Genomic DNA, 17969 nt, shown 5'->3' on the forward strand with positions numbered 1-17969 from the left:
GAAAAAAATCACAATAGTAGATCTTTATGAAAACTTTCTAGGAAAATTGTTTTGAACTTGATAGGTTCAGTAGTTTTTGAGAAAAATACTGAAAACTACGGAACCCTACACTGAGCGTGGCCCGACACGCTCTTGGCCGGTTTTTTATGCAATAAAATTCTAACATCATTGTGTCTTAAAACTTTTATATTTTAATAAAAGTTTTTTTTTTATTTTTTATGTTACTTATCGAGATTTTAGTTTTAATAATTTTTAGTATTAATTAAAATAACCAAGAAAACCGTTAAACTCACCTAAACACAAAGAATCAATCGCGTAGGTAATAGATAGGTTTAAGAATTATAAAAAATATGGAAATTGATTTTCAATAAAGTCCAAGTTACGGAGGTCATAGATTGACTGTATCTCAGATACAGAGGTAACTTCTTATAAAATTCTTAACAAACAATTAACTGAATATCCATTTCAAATATAGTCTCAGTAACAGAGGTAAGATACACTCTCTGTCTTACTAATAGAGGGAAATGTGACAATAAAATAGAAAAGGCTAATCTCAGTTATAAAGGTCTGTTTTGTCTCACTAACAGAGGTAAATCGGTGCGAAAGTATCGGGACCGCACCTTAGGTCCCAGCTAAAGAGGTTTCTCACTTATCCAGGTCCCACTTAACCAGGTTTCACTGTATTTGACCAAAACCCTGATTCTGTCAAGTGAAATCACAAAATCGGCCAATAAACGCGCCACGCTTTGTCATTTCACTAGATTTGTTTGAAAAACAAATAATATAATTATTTTGCATAGTTTTTCATGCATACCGTACAATTCTGCTGTATAAATAGGGCGACTGGAATGCAAGTATTCAGACTTTCGACACACGCTAACATGAGGCAACAGTCGGTGTGGCTGCTCCTGATAGTTTTTATTGTGGTAAATATCATAATAACTTCAATGACGTATTTTACTGTTTATTTATCGCCAGTTTGTTCTAGTTAATTGTTTCAAAATGTCGTAGGTTCAACCAGCGGTGATTTTCTAGCTAAGATGTCGGCGTCTAAGATGGTCCATTGTTTTTTTTTTCACGTTTTAATATCATCTTGCTGTTTTTGTTTATGGTGCTAATAAATATTGACACATAATTTAAGCTCATTCACATTTACGAAAAGTATGAATGAGAATTTTAAAACGTGGGCGTCACCGCGTCAGTAGTGTTAGTACCTTATTGAAAGACTTCCCATTGCCTTTTAACAATAGTTTTATCTTACTCACCGTTGTATGAACTATTATTAAAATTGGTTTTTGTATTATATGTTACTTTCTTTACAGATATTAACTTACGTAGCTGACAATGAAGGTTAGTAGTTCATAAATGTTTTAAATTATAGGAGCATAGATGAATTTGCTCTGAGTATATGAGCATGTTCATCACTTTCATCAGTCTTTTTTATTTATTTAGGCACTTAGTACATGTATAAACAACTTTGAACCATGGTTTTCAATAAACGATTTTCTTACCCTGTTACTAGAAGTTAACTTAGTTAACATATAGAATATTTAGATGGAAATCAACGACACGTTCTATAAACGCGCGTTGAATTCGTTTGTTCTATGGTTTGATTAGTTATTACTTACTTTTGAATAAACTAGAGGTAGTTAACACTACCACACATGAGTAAAACTAAGACCTTTGACATCTATTTATACTGTATCTGTTTATACCTATTCCATTTAAAAAGATGATAACAAAATTGTATATCGGTCTACAGATGGTGTTTTTTTACGCTCTAGTGTGAGAAGTGGTTCATTATAATTTCGGATTGCCATCTGTACTGAAAAACGTCGTACGATACACGTACGAAAAGAAAATTCGTAACTCGTTTTGAACTTCCTTTTTTACGCACTTGTATCGTAATGTATTCCTAATTTACATCAACGATCTTCCCAAAGTAATAAACCATAGCAGTATCCTATTCGCAGATGACATTTCCATAGTTTTTCCACACTCTGCACATGAAAAAAATTTAGAGACGCTTTTGGGCGACACCCTCAGTAAAGTCGTTGATTGGTTAAATTTCCATAACCTTGAATTAAACATAGGAAAAACAAAAATTATGCAATTTAAGCCGCACCAAAAACGTAGCATAACCATCAACTATGAATACAATAATCAAATCCTGTACTTTGTAAATTCCTCTTATCTGCTGGGCCTTGAAATAGACACAAACGTAAACTGGAAACTTCATATCCAAAAGATTACATCTAAACTGTCCTCTTTTACATACGCTCTGAGAGAAGTAAAAAAACATGCAGATTTTAAAACTGCTTTATCTGCATACTACTACTACTCCTGGCTCCGATACGGCATAGTTTTGTGGGGCAACAGCACAAAAATTCACGATCTATTTATCTTACAAAAGAGATGCATAAAAATCCTAACCAATTTAAAACAAACAGATAGCTGCAGACCCCATTTTTTCAAACTTAACATACTTACTAACACTGACCTCTCTATACATACTCGAAATATGTAAATTTAAAAGGAAAAATAATAATTTGTTTCCAGTACCAAAAGATCCGAGTATCTCACATCTACGCCCTAGAAATAATTATTCCCGTCCCATTTTCAAATTTAAACATCCATAGCTCCAGTCCATATATTATGTGCATTAAGATCTACAATAAACTTCCCATAGAAATAAAAAATGAAAAATTAGACAAAGTATTCACCAAAAAACTAACTAAATATTTATTAGAAAACACCTTTTATAATACGCAAGAGTTTTTTGAAAGTTAAACTACATTAAATTTAAAAGAGATCTCATAAATATTACTGTAATTTATATAGTTATTATAAATAAAGATCTATCTAGTAATAAGACTAATAAGTTTACTAATTAGAATTTAGATAGTAAGCTAGCAATAAGGATAAGGATACAAATATGCAGTGCCCTTACAGGGTTCATAGCTGTCCACAAAATGAATACTGTAATAACTTTATGTACCTATGAATTTGCAATAAATTACTCGTACTGTACCTATTATTATTTCATTCCAGTAACAGCTGCACCATGCGGTGATTACAAATATCCTCATCATCATGAGAAAAAAGGCGATAAAGTTAAGGATAAGGATAAGGACAAGGATAAGGATAAGAAAAAGAAAAAGAAAAAAGATAAGAAAAAAGGTAAAGATGACGATAAAATATACGCAGGGAAAAGCTACAAGTTGATGAAAGATGGAAAATGTACAGTATTCGCGATCTAGGGATCGATTTTTGAATTTGGAACGCACGAATTCGCCGTTCGGAAGTCTGTAGAAAACGTCGCAATGCTATTTTTGAAAAAGGACGGCTAGTATTTTTAAAACTAGTGGCAATGACCACTCGTTTTCGATTTCTGTTAGTAGAATTTAAATCGCTAGTAGTGGAGATATTATTGAACTAATTTCACGAAATCGAATGGCCGAGATTCAAAATCGGCCTCCTGTTTCTACAGTTAATAAAAAAGTAGGTACCTATACTTACCTACATTTTCAAGATGATCAACTTGCAGGCTGCTGGCAATTATTGATATTTTAAGGCCTTAATAAAGACCGCCACCCTAAGGCGTTTAAGAAGTGAGGGACGGCATGGATAAATTCACACATATCCAGCAGGCCTCCGTGGCTCAGTTGGTGAGAGCGATGGCTCCGGCAAAGTCGCAGGTTCGAGTTCTGCCGGAGGAGTGAATTTTTCCATTTTTCCTTTAATTACTTAAATTTAATGAGTTGGTGGTATCTGTAGCTGATGGGTCTGATTATAACAAGTTTCTAATACTTACTACCCGTGGGTTTTATTTTAGCACGTAGATTTAGTAGAGCCTCATTTAAGTTTTTTATCTAATTTCGCATCTATTGTTTCAGAAATCAAGAAAGATATTGGTAAGTAAATTGTAAAGTTTTTTCTTTATTATTTTACACCTTCTTTGTGCGAATGGATACCAATTTTAGACAATTGCCTCCTAATATAATTTGTATTTCTCAATAAGATATCTAAATGCAATAAACTAACCACAAAATAAAATTTTGAAAAAAGCCTCCGAGCTAGTGAACTGATCTCCATGAAACCTAGACTCCCGACTAATTCAGCATTCAAACAAAAATTAATTCGGTTCATCCGTTCGGGAACACAGACAGACACGTCAAACTTACCTACATATCGTTTTTGCGTCGGGGGTTAAAAACTAAGCTATAACGTTATAAAGTATAATTTACTTCAACATAATACCTACGCAGCAGTATGTGTATATTCAATTGTATTCAAAGGTAGTTGAATTGAAGAATAGGTTCTTAGGTATACAATGTATACCTATGCAATAACGTAACTTAATAGCAAACATACGCATATGTTTTAATTAACTACAGGTACTTACTTAATAGTATATTTTTCCACATGTACCTAATTACACATATTCAATATTAACAAATGTGACGTGTGTGAGTGTGACAGGGTCAAATAGAGGTTTAAACTAGTATAATACCTACATTACAATACAAGTGCGTAAAAAAAGAAGTTCGAAACGAATGGCGATAAATTAAAACACGAGCACGACCGAAGGAAGTTTCGAATTTATTTTCGCACGTGTATCGTACGACGTTTTCCAGTACAGATGGCCCTCTGAAGTTTCAACCTGACCTATAATAAACCACTTCTACTAGTGAGAGAAGTGGTTTATTTCTTGTGGTCGAAAATTCAGTACTGAAAAACGTCGTACTGATACACGTGCGAAAAGAAATTCGTAACTCGTATCGATTCAAAACACTCTCTTCGGTCGTTCTTAATGTATCGCCACTCGTTTCGGGCTTCTTTTTTCCGCACTGGTATCGTTATGTACTATTTAATTCTTTTACAGAAGACATTATGAAGAAGATCTTTTCACGTTAAAGGATGATTGCGAAGCCCAGAAATCAAAGATACTGTAAAATGTACTTATTTATGTATACGAATTATTAAATTTTATCATACGAATATATGTTAAACATTCTGTTTTTTGTTTTTCCCCTCAAGTAAATCCCAATGCGTACAAATCTACCTATCGTCACTGCTTTGAAAAAATCTCGTATCTCACGCTGCTCCTCAAAGTTAAAACGCAGTAAGTATATGCATTCCATACATACTTACTACAATTTTCTTTTCATTGACAGACGAAGATACAAGTTTTTTTTAAAGTAGTGACGCTATGTAACGTTTGATGATTAGTTAGAACAAAAGGGGTAATTAAACTAATTATTAATTAATGATGGTGAGTGCCTTTTGGGATATCCTAAAATCCTGATTAATACAAATGCAAACCGACAGCTACTTAAGAATGGCAATATAAAAATCTTGGAAACCGACCAAGTGCATATCAATCAAAATGATCAAACATCAAACCAAGCATAATGGAAGGTTCCGTGCCTTTATAGGATACAACTCTTAATTCTCATAATAATATTAAAAATCAAGACAAATCAAATGCATGGTTGTGGCATGGCTGTGCTATACAAAAAATGGTGCCTAAGTACCTACCTACTTAATTTGTAAAAAAACGATTTCGGGCATTTCTCGAAAGGTACAAGCCTTGTATTACAAGTGCGCGAACTGTCAAATCGTATGGGTTGTCATGGAAACACACTTGTAATACAAGGCTTGTACCTTTCGAGAAACGGGCCCCTGGTCATCCAGTTTCGTATGGTGTAGTGTGGCGTGTGGCCAATAAGTTTCTTATTACTCAAATATTTCCTACTTTTCTCACTTGAATCGTAAATAACTATTAGGTACCTGCTTACTGGAATAGAATAGATACATAACATGATTATGTCCGTAAAACTAAAAAAATATTCCACAAATGAAGTCTTTTGTATGACATAGTTAATGATATTCCGCGTGGTACGACCGTGTCCAAATATCGCTATATAAATTCCTCAGTATTGTAACGCTACACTGTCAGACAAAACAACGGGTCAGTATGAGAAGACATCCAATTGTGATCGTGTTGGCGATATCCATAGTGGTAAATATTTACTGGATTTTTTTACATAAAAAATTAGAACATGAACAATCGCTTTCAGCAGAGGTAGTTAACTAAATTAAATTACTCTTAACTCATTAAGGCCCACTTGCACCAACCACTTAACTCAGGGTTAGTGGGCTGTCAAATTCCATATAAAATGGTGGGTTAACCCTCCATTTTCGTTGGTGCAAGTACCCTAACATATCAACTAGGTATTTAACTAATCATAAGATCACATTAACATAGATCGCCCTTTCTTTTTGACTATTTTATTATACGTAATTACTTATATTGAGAAAGAAAATTTAATCAGTTAACTTTTAATTATTTCAGATATTATCCTACATCGCTGATAATGAAGGTCAGTTTACCTTAATTTATTAGAATTTAATTACCTAAATAATCAATGGCGTTGGCCGGTCTCAATATTATACCTGTAGTCCTATATTTTTGCCTTGTCAATCCTTAGAATTATGCCAAATTCATATCTTTTCCTGATTTTTTATTTAAAATTCATCATATCGGGGTACGTAGCCAAATTTACAAACACGACAATATCGCATGCGCGGATCCAGAGGGGGGGTAGGGGGGATATGTCATGGGGTCATGACCTACGATTGTTATTTCGACTAAGCCGGCAGGTCTAGATGATCTAGTTAGGTATTTATTAATTTGCAGTGACAGCAGCGGCAGCGCCAGAGCCCTGTTTCTTCGACCTGCCCTTCCGGCTGCCCCGCCGCAGGAGACCCAGGGATGACCTTGACGATGATGTTGACCAACCGAAAAAAGATAAAGATAAGGACAAACTGGAGAAGATACCCAAGGCAATAATAGACCGTAAGTTATACACGTTAAACTTTCGTGAGACATATTCAAATCATTAATGAATCTACGGTTGTACTCACGTTATTATATCGCTGTTGCTGCGACATGTTTCGGGCCAATTTGAAGGCCCCTCTTCAAGCATATAGTCCGCAGAGTCCACGGAGTTTAGCCGCCGCGGAACTCCTATAGGTATGCCTGAAGAGAGGCCTCGCCTATACATAATACCCACTATAAACCTATTTTTATTGCTTTGTTTCAGAACTTAAGAAGGATTTTAGTAAGTACCGAAAACATGACACTTCGTTAAAACTCGACATTTTATTTTAAAACTTAATATTCTCAATATTTATAAGTCAATATTTTATTCTTGTAACTCAATATTTTCTTTTATATTTTATTTTATAAGTATCTGTTTTTTTCTTAATACGGAATCCATTATTAATAAAATATGCATATTCATTATTAATCACTTATGAATACCTAGATACCTACCTACTTATATTTTTTTATTTTACAGACTCACTGGTTTCACTAGTCTAAGGACTATCTCAAAAGGTAAATGCAGGCAGTGCCTAATTGAAATCAAATCTAAATACATCGTTAACACTACAATCGTGTTTCATTTTGAAAATATTAAATATACATTTATACAATTTACAATAAATTATATGTATACCTATTTCTATCGGTCCCTCAGATGGCTCGCGTCGTATATAGGTACTCGTATATAATTGTATACAATAGTTTATTCACCATACCGACTGGTACCTAAAGGCTCTCTTTCAAAATGGACGAGAAAGTTCCATCCAAAGACCTTTAGTGCGTTTTCACATTATCCGATACGATATCGGATGTCGGACCGATATCCCATACATTACAGGCGCCATCTTGGATTTTTTTCACTGAAATCCTTCCGACATCCGATATCGGATCGGATAATGTGAAAACGGACTTACAGGGGACAGCGGAATCATATTTTTTGCCATACTAAATTGAACCTTATCACTGAGACAGAAAGGTGATCGTATCAGACTAGCGTAAACGGTCCACATGAGAGGGCATTGTTTGGGCTGGTGTCCCTATAGCACGTACGTGTGGCCAGTGTTAATGAGGTTACCATAGTAGTAGTATTTTTATCTGTATATTACCTCACTTTATAACTTCTTATATAATTTTAGTGTTATATTCAAACTAGGGTTTCGATATATTTTAAAGAATTGGCAAATAATTATAATGTAATTATTTTGATGCCAATAAATCAAAGATTTGTATTATTAAAAAATACCTTGAATTGGGTATTAGTAGATTTGGTAGTAACTTTGAAAATTGACTGGTATCCCCAATGTATGACAGTGACGACGTCACTGAATAATTTTGACAAATTGACATTGTTTTTTTTTTTGGGGATTTTATGGCAATTGACATTGTCAGTAAGTAAGAGGGATACCAGCCCAAACAATGACCTCTCATGTGGACACACTTTTTGACCTAACTACGCAATCTAGTTTAATAATTCTAAATCTATGGTTCCATCTTATCCACAAGAGTGCAGTCATTTCATACAATTTTAACACGATGGCCTAAGGGACCGGCCACATCTAAGAGACGCATGTCCTGAGGTGCGGAACGGACGTCCGCGCCACGCCGCCTGGGGCGCGTCTTACGTCCTTTCTATACAAAATGTACTGAGGAGACGTTTTTTGAATTACATTCAGGCGGCGTGGCGGAGACGTCCGTTGCGCGCCCCGAGACACGCGACGCTTAAGTGGGAACGCTGCCTAAGATAGCCTGGTACAATTTACCTTTATTTGATAACGATTTGATTTAGTTTGATGTTTTACAATTAGTATTTTCCTCGTGTTAATGCCACGCCCTTGTACGTTAATGTGGTGAAAATGTTTGAGCAGTTAAACAACTTTTCCCCTCACTAGCTCGGAAACACGTGTTTTGTCCTTTAATACCAGCGGGTAAAAACGCATTTTATCCACTAGTGGGTAAAGTAATTTGACCTTGAATAAAGTCAAATTAACTGCTTTAAAATTGATAAAAGTAGGTGAATCTAGTAATAAAGATGATTTACCACCTGTGGAACTACTGGAAGCAGGGATAAACGCATTTTTTGCGTTGTAGTTTCCTCGCTATAGTGAGGGGAAAAGTTTTGTGTTACACTCGGGTGCAAAATGTATTTTACTTCTCGTGTGTTAAAAAACTCGCAAGTTCAGGATTCTATTCTCGAACCACTCGCTTCGCTCGTGGTTCAACTATAGAATCCTTTCACTTGCTCGTTTTTCAATTCCACACTCGGCGTTAAAATACAACTTTGCCCCCTTGTATAACAAATAACTATTGTCCCTTGTAAAACAATTAACTATTTGATTGACTGCTCTGTTACAGTATGACCAAAGAGTAGAAATTAAAGTGACAACATTGTAGTGTCATCCCTTTCAAATCAATACGTGTGAGAAAACGGGACGACAATACGATGTTGCCACTTTTTAATTTCTACTTTTTATGGTCAGACTATAATTATTGTATAATGCACACAACTTTAAATAAATATGTCTAATGTTATAAGAAGTGAAAATCCCAGTGGGTTTTTAGCATTGTCTATTTTGTCTTGCCTCTAAAGACACATTCACTGTCCATTGCCCCAACTTATGGGTCCAGATCAAATATTATTACAATTCCTACAATTAAATTAATGGGACAGTGAACGTGTTAATGCGACATGAATAAATAATGGTTTTTAGGTTTGTGCATTGAAAAACAAAAATCAATTTATATTAATTTTTTAATCAGACTCATTTCACAACATAACAAAACTCATACATCACTCGAGATTATTTTACAACATAGGCTTTACACTTACAAAATTAGGCGGCCGACGTTGTAAAACCACTCACAGACGACACACAGTGCCGTCAATAAACGACGCTGCGAACTTATTGAGACGAAAACACTACACAGCCCCGACCGTCTCCGATAAGTCTGCAGTGCTTTAAAATGAGCGTGACTTATGTACACAAGTTGCATAAATAAATAGATACTTGTGGCGTCCAGGTATTTCACACATTAACATAAGTAACTAGGGAACGTTAGGGCCCGTGCACACTGCGCGAACTGCGGGCACGGGTCCTAAAGCTGGAACGTTTCACTCGTGTACCCGGCGGTACTAATGTCTTTACACTATTCACTACGCTTACAGCTCATCGTGCTCCTCCTGTGAACAAGCAAAATAAAAATATGTTACTAAATGTGTTGACAGACTTAACTGATCAAATATCCAGAGAAAGTCCTACATAGACACATTCACTGAAGATTTTTTCCATGAAATGTGAGAGTGAGTAGAAAGCTATGTTATTTATCATAACGGTTTTAGTCTTTATGATTTGGTTTAACTGATTTTTGAAGCGAAGATTTGAGGTTTATCTACTATTATTCTTTATCCTTTGTATACTATTGTTTCTACTAGATGAGTACTATTCAGCTTTGTTAAATCTTCACAATATGTTTACAATGTGTTGAAATTGGCTACAGGCCAACATCCTTTGTTAACATTTGTTCAGCTTCACACGTCAAAGCAGACCATATTCTTTGTCTTTTACCTCGAATCAACAATGAAGAAATATAATTTCAAATAAAAACAACTACTCAGAACCTAACATCTTGACTACATATTTGCAGCTCAAGCAAATTTCGAAACTATTTGCATGACTGAGTAGTGTCGTGGTGAAATAAAAAGATTATCAATCATCCACCTACATAAAAGAGAAAGTATAGTCATTGGCTTGATTCAATGCAGATTTATCTACGTGGTGTAGTTTTAATTTAATGAATCCATTTCGATTGATATATCGCCTGAGCTGATAGCTTGAATTACGTTGCGCGTCTCAATGCCTTTAGCGCTACTTCAACTTACACTTCTCTTACAGTCTGTGCTAATCTTAGTGTATACTATCGCTTTCAAGCGAGCAATGACAAAGTTAACACTTATGTGGCGCGTTGCTCCCCTGAAGGAGCTATTATAAAATAGTGAACTCACCACAGGCGCCGCATCACCGGCCTCATCATCCAAGTCCTCATCATCCTCCTCATCATCAGGCCTCTCAGCCTTCTCCTTCTCCCTCTCCGCCTCATCCTGCTCAGTCTTCATCTTCTTCTCTCCCTCTTGCGTCTTCTTGATGGCCTCTCCGCGCTCCTTGGCTATTTCTACATCGTCGGTGAAGAGGATGTTGTCGAAGATGGTGCCGCTCTTGACTTGCCACAGGTCCAGGCCGACGGAGCACAGCTCGTCGCGCTTGTACAGGAGAGGGTCAGGGGTGTATTCTGGGTTGTCGATCTCGGGGTGGATCCAGGGGCCCTTGTACGCGGGGTTGTCGATCTGTGGAAGATTGAGAATCTAATTAGCAAAGGTTTTCATACTAGAGATATTTTTAAGAATCTCATTCATTCATTCCGCCACAAACAACATTCACAATTTGAGTCATTGTTTTATACATCGGATATTGACAATCAGTAAATTGAGTGTTGATATGGGTAAAATTACAGTGCAAATGACATTTTGTGCCGGACTTGCTGCACTATTTTGTGAGGCAAGTTTCTATTGTTCTTCTTCTTCTCCATGTACCATCTCCGTCCAGGAGGTCGGCGACCATATGTCCATATGTCTCTCTATTTTCAGTCATGCGAATTAGTTTGTCTATGCTCTTCACTTTTAACCAGTCTTTTATATTCCTACTCCATGATATGCGCCTTCTACCACAGCCACGCTTCCCTTCAATTTTTCCTTCCATTATCAATTTCAGTACGTAATATTTATTGTCTGTACTGTGTGTTTCTACTGTTACACATGTTTAAATAGAGATTTTTATCGGCGTTCAAACAGTTTGTTGCCTTAGGGCCAGTTGCATCAAACCGTCTGTCACCGTTAAAGCACTTGTTAAATTTTATTGTATGGGAAGTTCCATAGACGTCTGCTGCGTGACGATGATGTGTCTGTCAAATGTGGTTGATGCAACTGTTCCTTAGTCTAAACTACAGTGTAATAGTTGTGTCCTACCTGCTTGGGTGCCCAGACGCCCTTGTACTCCGGGTTGTCGATCATGGGAGGCTCCCATTCACCGTCCATCTCATCGTCCCAGTCATCAGGCTTGGCAGCATCAGGGTCGGGGATGTGCTCAGGCTTCTCCCAGTCATCGGGCTTCTTGTCTTCGGGGTCAGGGATGGTGGCGCGGTCGTCCCAGTCTTCGGGCTTCTTGGCTTCGGGATCCTATGATAAAAAAATACGTGAATTAAACAACAAATCCTAATTTTTGTCATTAGGGGATGACCTTAACTTGGTATTGATCTGACTAATAATAACTAGGTACATAAAACACGGTAAATGTTCAATCATTGCAGATGCTTTTTGCTTTGTAGCAGAATCATACGTCTTCGACAATTCCATTTGGGATGAAAATTATAAAAATATTTAAAAAAATCACACATGGGAGTATTGGGGTTTTCCCATTTGCATCTTCAGCTAGATAGCTAATAGATAATCCGTGTTTTTTTTTAAATCTATATGTGACCTTTACGTTTTTCATTTGACCGTCATTTTCGTAGAATAATTAATTTGTTAAGAAAATATTGTTAACCTTTTGACCGCCAAAGACGTCAACAAACAAAATCCATACTAATATTATAAATGGGAAAGTTTGTGTGTCTGTTTGTTTGTCCGTCTTTCACGGCAAAACGGAGCGATGAATTGACGTGATTTTTAAGTGGAGATAGTTGAAGGGGTGAAGAGTGACATAGGCTACTTTTTTCACTTTCTAACCCCCCACTTCCCCATAATGGGGGTGGAAGTTTGTATGGAGCATGCCGCAATTTTCGAATTTAACGCGAGCGAAGCCGCGGGCAAAAGCTAGTAGGTTAATGGCAAATATAATTTTATGATATAGAAGGCTAACGAGCAGACGTATCGCCTTTAGGCAGTTACCGCTACACTAGATGAGTTACCGGCTTTTAATCCATAGATGTCCCAGACTTATTCTCCTACTAATTTGCATGAGCGCTTTCTGCAGTGGATCGAAAACGACCCAATGGGTTAACATGCTAGAGATTTAATATACACCATACCTTGATCTTCTTAGGTGGCAGGAAGTCCCAGTCGGCCTCCAAATCGCCAGACTCGACCTTCTCATTGTCGATGAGGACCTCGTACGTGTTGTCGGGCTTCACGATCAGCGTGTAGAGATGCGTGTACACGTCGTCCTTGCAACGGATGTCCTTCTTGATCAGGTGGTTCTTGCCCTTGTAGCTGAAGATCACGTGCACCTGGAATCGGGAGGAATTTTAAAATGAGGTAAGGCGTAAAAAATTGTTTATTTTGTACCTATTTGCTGGCATTTTAAAGAATTATTTTATTCCCAACGCAAATAGAAGGGAATATTGGTTTAACAGATATGTCTGTCTATGTGAGACATCATGGCTCAAGAGACTCGATGATATCGCTTACTCGCTTTTAGTGGGACCAGAGCATTAAGCGGGTGATCCAATTTGAATGCGTTTTTTTTAAACAAGGTTTCTAGTTATGGTTATTGTTGATATGATATGGATGGGATGTTTAATCAAAATGAACATAGCCATTCTCCAAATATCTACGTTTAGAATTAAAATGTCGGGTTTCTTATAAGTTGGTGCCTAATCATTATTAATTACAACTTCCATTAGTGCAACACATAGTGATTCACATGTAATGTAGTGCACATGTATTTCTTGTGTCTAATGTGTGTATAAGTATTGTAACAAGAATTTGGTAATATTAAACTTTCAACACTTAACATGCCATCCGTGAAATTATTCACATTAATACTAAAATAGAGGACCGGTAACGAATAAATGGTAATTTACTGTTGCAAGCACTTAAATTGAATTTACAAGTTTTACGATATTTTTAACGGTTACATCGATATCGCTGATATTGCCTACCTCAAGAGTGGGTAACCTCAGCGACTGCTGAATGCAGACAATAAGTATGAATTATGCTGATTCAGAAACCGTCTCCGTTTTTTCAATCTAGGTCATTTAATGAAAAAGTTTTTTGGCACGTGTTCTCACAAAGAGAATCCAATTCTCAATGCTGTTTTGGCCATTGACCCGCGTGAATGGAGCGCCGATGGCATCTATGAAACGTATTTGGCCACTCACTAACTCGCGTCTCGTACCGTTACTGACGACTCGGGTGAACGAACTGTGTTACTGTCATAAGTGTTTAAGCAAACACGCCTATCTTGTTGATTAAAAAAGACTGGCAAATGTGGTTAGTGACACATTGTTTAAAACGCCTTCATACATGTTGGTTCCTACGCCATACCCCCTGGAAGTAAATGTAAATGCATTACAGTATAATGATACTGTTTCCAAAGTACAATACATTTTATTAACAAATTCATACGTATAGCTCTCTTATTTAGGAAAAACTGTGTGCTTATCAGCGAATTACGACAACGGCGAAACCATAAAAAAACTATCGGAGTCGGACTTCGAAGATAAATTATATTCTATCGACTTGTAGCGATTGTGATAATACCGTAGTCATGCGAAGATATTCAGGTATTTTACAAAATTGTAAGCATTCTTTAGTCTGTTAACTTACTAAATAACAAATTAATGACTGAAATCAAACATGCCGGCAATTTTTTGTAGGTACTCGTTATGTAATACTCTCAACTATCTCATGTCAAACTATTGTTGAATTACCTTGTGCCTATTTTCCTATAGTAATTATGTATATGAAATAACAATAACTAATAATTAAATGTGAGTTTTAATAAAGGATTCATTGGTTTATCAACTGTGACTTTCCACACAAAAGGCTTACCCTCTTATTCATAAGTGTTTAATAAAATTAATAAACCTATAATAATCGTTTGTATCTTCCTTTTGGTAGAAAGAGACAAGCAATTTTGGCTTATCAACTTTAGGAAACGTTTATGAATAAGGCGGTTACTGAGTGTCATACGGACGTTTTTATCTTAAATTCCTAAAGAAACTAAATCTTACATCAGTTGAAGCATAATTCATCATTAGGCAATTTAGATATGTTACAATACAATTAACGAACTAAAAAAATCAGCCGTTGTTGTCACGTCCAATCGCGCATTTATCGTAAATATAAGATATTAGGAAAGTTGATAAGGCTGTTACGGTCGATTAACGAGAACAATTAGGACCGGATCGGTGTTGCAACACTTGCAATATCCGGTGCGTGGATGCCGCAAGGAACAATGCAATTGTCTTACGCGATTATACAAACCATTATTTATTTGTGGAAATAACGCAGTCGTTACGTTTTAAATCTTGGTCTTTATGAGATCGGTAGTAAGAGTTTTGAGAGCCGCATGTGACAGTTTACACCCACAGTCATAGGTCTTTCGGTGTCCTACCCTACATGCGGTACATAATATGCCATTCTTTAGATTATGGCACACCTCAGTAAAGGATATAGCATACAAGTACCTTAGAAGAAATAATTCATTTTGACATGACATTACAGAGGCAACAACCTACAACTGCATAGGCAGCATTATCTCCACTTGAAGACTTATTTCTTTGTCAACAGAATTAAATTGGAACTTACTTCATAGAGAATTTATATCAGTCATCTTGTTTGGCTTTCTCGAGTTCTCAGAACTGACTCCTAAAAGAGCCTCTTTTCAGTTGCAACTCTTCAATATAAATAACAGGTTGGCTCTTAAGTGTGGATTCAATTTTGTCAGGACTAAAATCCCTACTATTAACAATCATCATTATCATTACTGATAATAATTAGGTAATGCTATCATTGCTATCCCTTATCTGTATCAATTGACTAAATACTATACTTATTGAGTCCTTGACAAAGTTTTTAACATAAATCGATCATACTTTCACTTTTCATGAATCATGCTCTAGTTAAGTTACTTTTAATTATCATAGCTACTAATGAAAGTTATTTAGTTTTAAAATACATTAATATATGTCAAAGAGAACAGTTTGAACAGATGGCAGTGATCACAAATTCATGATCAAACAAAACATCTATAATGAGCTATTAGTGACATGCATGGTATATTTTGAAGGTCACTAGTATAATAAGGGCAATTATTTTTTTTATCATAGGAATATAATGGAACATATTTTTATAAGTACAAATCTGTTATTTTGGGGACAGTGTGGTTCAGTTAGATATATAGATAAGATATCAGTACCTAACTTATAAAGTTGGTAATATTAGAACTAATGATGCCCTCAAAATACAATGAGAATTGGAAAATAAATTATGTACTCATCAGAGGCTGATCCCAGCAATGGTATTAAATATTATAAAAGTAGATAATCTGATGAATCTGCTTAATATCTAATAGTTATGCTTACAATGAGACTATTTGTGTGTGTGTTACTTTTTACACACGGTGGGATGGTTGTTATCATGATTACCTATATGACAATTTACCTCTACCCAACTGACACAATACATGTTTAAAAATGACAATTTATTAGACCTGTTGCTTTTTATCTTGTAATATAGACAGTTCATGAATTAGATGAAGGTAAACAGAATGGTTAGCTTTTTCAAATTAGCCATCATTTCAATTTGAAATCAGATTATTTCAGTGGCATATTAGTGAATTGTAACATGTTTAACTTCATCTAATAAGAAAAGTTGAGTTAGAAAAGCATACCTTCTTGGTGCCAGGTCCGCAGATGTCGGGGCCAAACATGATCTCGTAGGGGCTCTCTCCGTGCATGTCCTTCTGGTCCAGCTTGCAGTCGAACACCTTCAGGTAACCGCCTCCGCAGTCAATGTCCTGTTCGTGCTTCACCGAGAACTGAACAACCAGGGGCTTGTCCTTGTTCGAGAAAGGCTTGAACTTCTTGGACAGAGCGTAGAACCTGGCATCTTCGGAGGTTTGCAGACCTGTAGCACCAGGGAAACATAAGTATGAAGCCAGCTCGGCATCTAGGTACATGGGCGGGCACTTTAATTTGAAAGTACGAAAGTGGGAGGAAATCATACATTAATCTCGACTAGCTTAATTAAAACTCAATTTTAATTGGTTCCCGAGAGTCAAGTGATTCAACTAATTGGGAAAGGCTTACCTTTGTCGGCCTCCGCGTCATTGTAGAACTTTCCAGCAGTTAACTTAAATTTGCCGAATTCCTTTCCAGGGTGCTCACTATAGATCCATTCTGATTCCCACTTGTCTGCAACGAAAGAACACAATGAATTAGCGTCTATTTCCCTAAAATAACCGGCGACTGGAGCCGCGGACAATCGATAGACGTAAGCACACGCGGCACCGGCGCGTCCCTACCAAACTATCCAATTTTACATAAAAAATATATTCACTTACCATCGGGGAACGTTTCTTCATAATACACCTCACAATTTACTGAATAAATTGCCAGAAAACTGACAAATGCTAATACTAAAGACTTCATTTTGATTCACTATACCACCCGCACTCGCAAAGGACTGGCCACGAATAAAATGAAAAGTCGTCGAACCTCTGTTTTGTAATATCAACCGGAATGACACGACTTGGACAGCCGACACAACCACGCCAATTCGATTTCCGTGGAAGTAAACGAGATGGCAATAAAATACGGTGTCTGTACCTCCGAGTGACGCTACGTCAGAAAGAGAGAGACAACTTTTGCAATAGGACTTTTATTATAAGTGCGACAGAGAGGTAAACTCAATAACGCCGAAAATGACATTATACTACGCCAGACAGATGGAAGCGCGCTATTGGATGGCGTGTAGCGAATAAGAATTGAACACACTGCTTCATAAAATTACGGAAACTGCGGGAAAGTACAAAATTTGATTTAGCCTTGTTTCATCCAATTCATACGTAGTTGTTGCGAAATAAATTAAATACTATTTCTTTTAATAATGTATAGTATCCGAATTTATAGCACATTTTTTTGCAATCTAAAGTACAAAGTTAGATGTAAATTTGATAGACTATAAAAACGACAGCGGCTGCTCCAAAACTTTCAAGGCTAATCTGACTCTCGCCAATCGGCGACGCACATGGCATTAGAACAGGACAAATATATAATTACAGACGTGTTAGAAAAGGTCCGA

General features: G+C 36.4%; 2 protein-coding genes across 2 annotated transcripts; one reads left to right on the top strand and one right to left on the bottom strand.

Annotated features, from left to right (window-relative positions):
* The first annotated feature begins 845 nt into the window (after nt 1–845).
* LOC125226269 (probable mediator of RNA polymerase II transcription subunit 19b) lies at nt 846–5012 on the top strand. Its single transcript, XM_048130199.1, has 5 exons — nt 846–926; nt 1323–1350; nt 3052–3180; nt 3897–3914; nt 4886–5012. The coding sequence occupies exons 1-5, from the start codon at nt 849–851 to the stop codon at nt 4915–4917; spliced, it is 285 nt and encodes a 94-aa protein (XP_047986156.1). The 5' UTR covers nt 846–848; the 3' UTR covers nt 4918–5012.
* A 4611-nt stretch (nt 5013–9623) lies between these two features.
* Nucleotides 9624–17384, bottom strand: LOC125226262 (calreticulin). The gene is made up of 7 exons (XM_048130189.1): nt 17230–17384; nt 16976–17080; nt 16558–16793; nt 12971–13168; nt 11910–12119; nt 10893–11231; nt 9624–10070 (listed from the first exon to the last, which is right to left on the bottom strand). Exons 1-7 carry the CDS (start codon nt 17315–17317, stop codon nt 10050–10052), a joined length of 1197 nt encoding a protein of 398 aa, XP_047986146.1. The 5' UTR covers nt 17318–17384; the 3' UTR covers nt 9624–10049.
* Nucleotides 17385–17969: the final 585 nt, after the last annotated feature.

Source organism: Leguminivora glycinivorella, chromosome 5 (genome assembly GCF_023078275.1).
Source record: "Leguminivora glycinivorella isolate SPB_JAAS2020 chromosome 5, LegGlyc_1.1, whole genome shotgun sequence".
In the NCBI taxonomy this organism is placed as follows: Eukaryota; Metazoa; Arthropoda; class Insecta; order Lepidoptera; family Tortricidae; genus Leguminivora; species Leguminivora glycinivorella.

Excerpts from the sequence above, each read along its gene's own strand:
- LOC125226269 (XM_048130199.1), top strand. The coding sequence starts at position 849 with ATGCAAGTATTCAGACTTTCGACACACGCTAACATGAGGCAACAGTCG. Across the intron at positions 927-1,322 it reads TCCTGATAGTTTTTATTGTG|ATATTAACTTACGTAGCTGA; the intron begins GTAAATATCATA and ends CTTTCTTTACAG. Across the intron at positions 1,351-3,051 it reads TTACGTAGCTGACAATGAAG|TAACAGCTGCACCATGCGGT; the intron begins GTTAGTAGTTCA and ends ATTTCATTCCAG.
- LOC125226262 (XM_048130189.1), bottom strand. The coding sequence starts at position 17,317 with ATGAAGTCTTTAGTATTAGCATTTGTCAGTTTTCTGGCAATTTATTCA. Across the intron at positions 13,169-16,557 it reads GCGGACCTGGCACCAAGAAG|GTGCACGTGATCTTCAGCTA; the intron begins GTATGCTTTTCT and ends TCCCGATTCCAG. Across the intron at positions 11,232-11,909 it reads GCGTCTGGGCACCCAAGCAG|ATCGACAACCCCGCGTACAA; the intron begins GTAGGACACAAC and ends AATCTTCCACAG.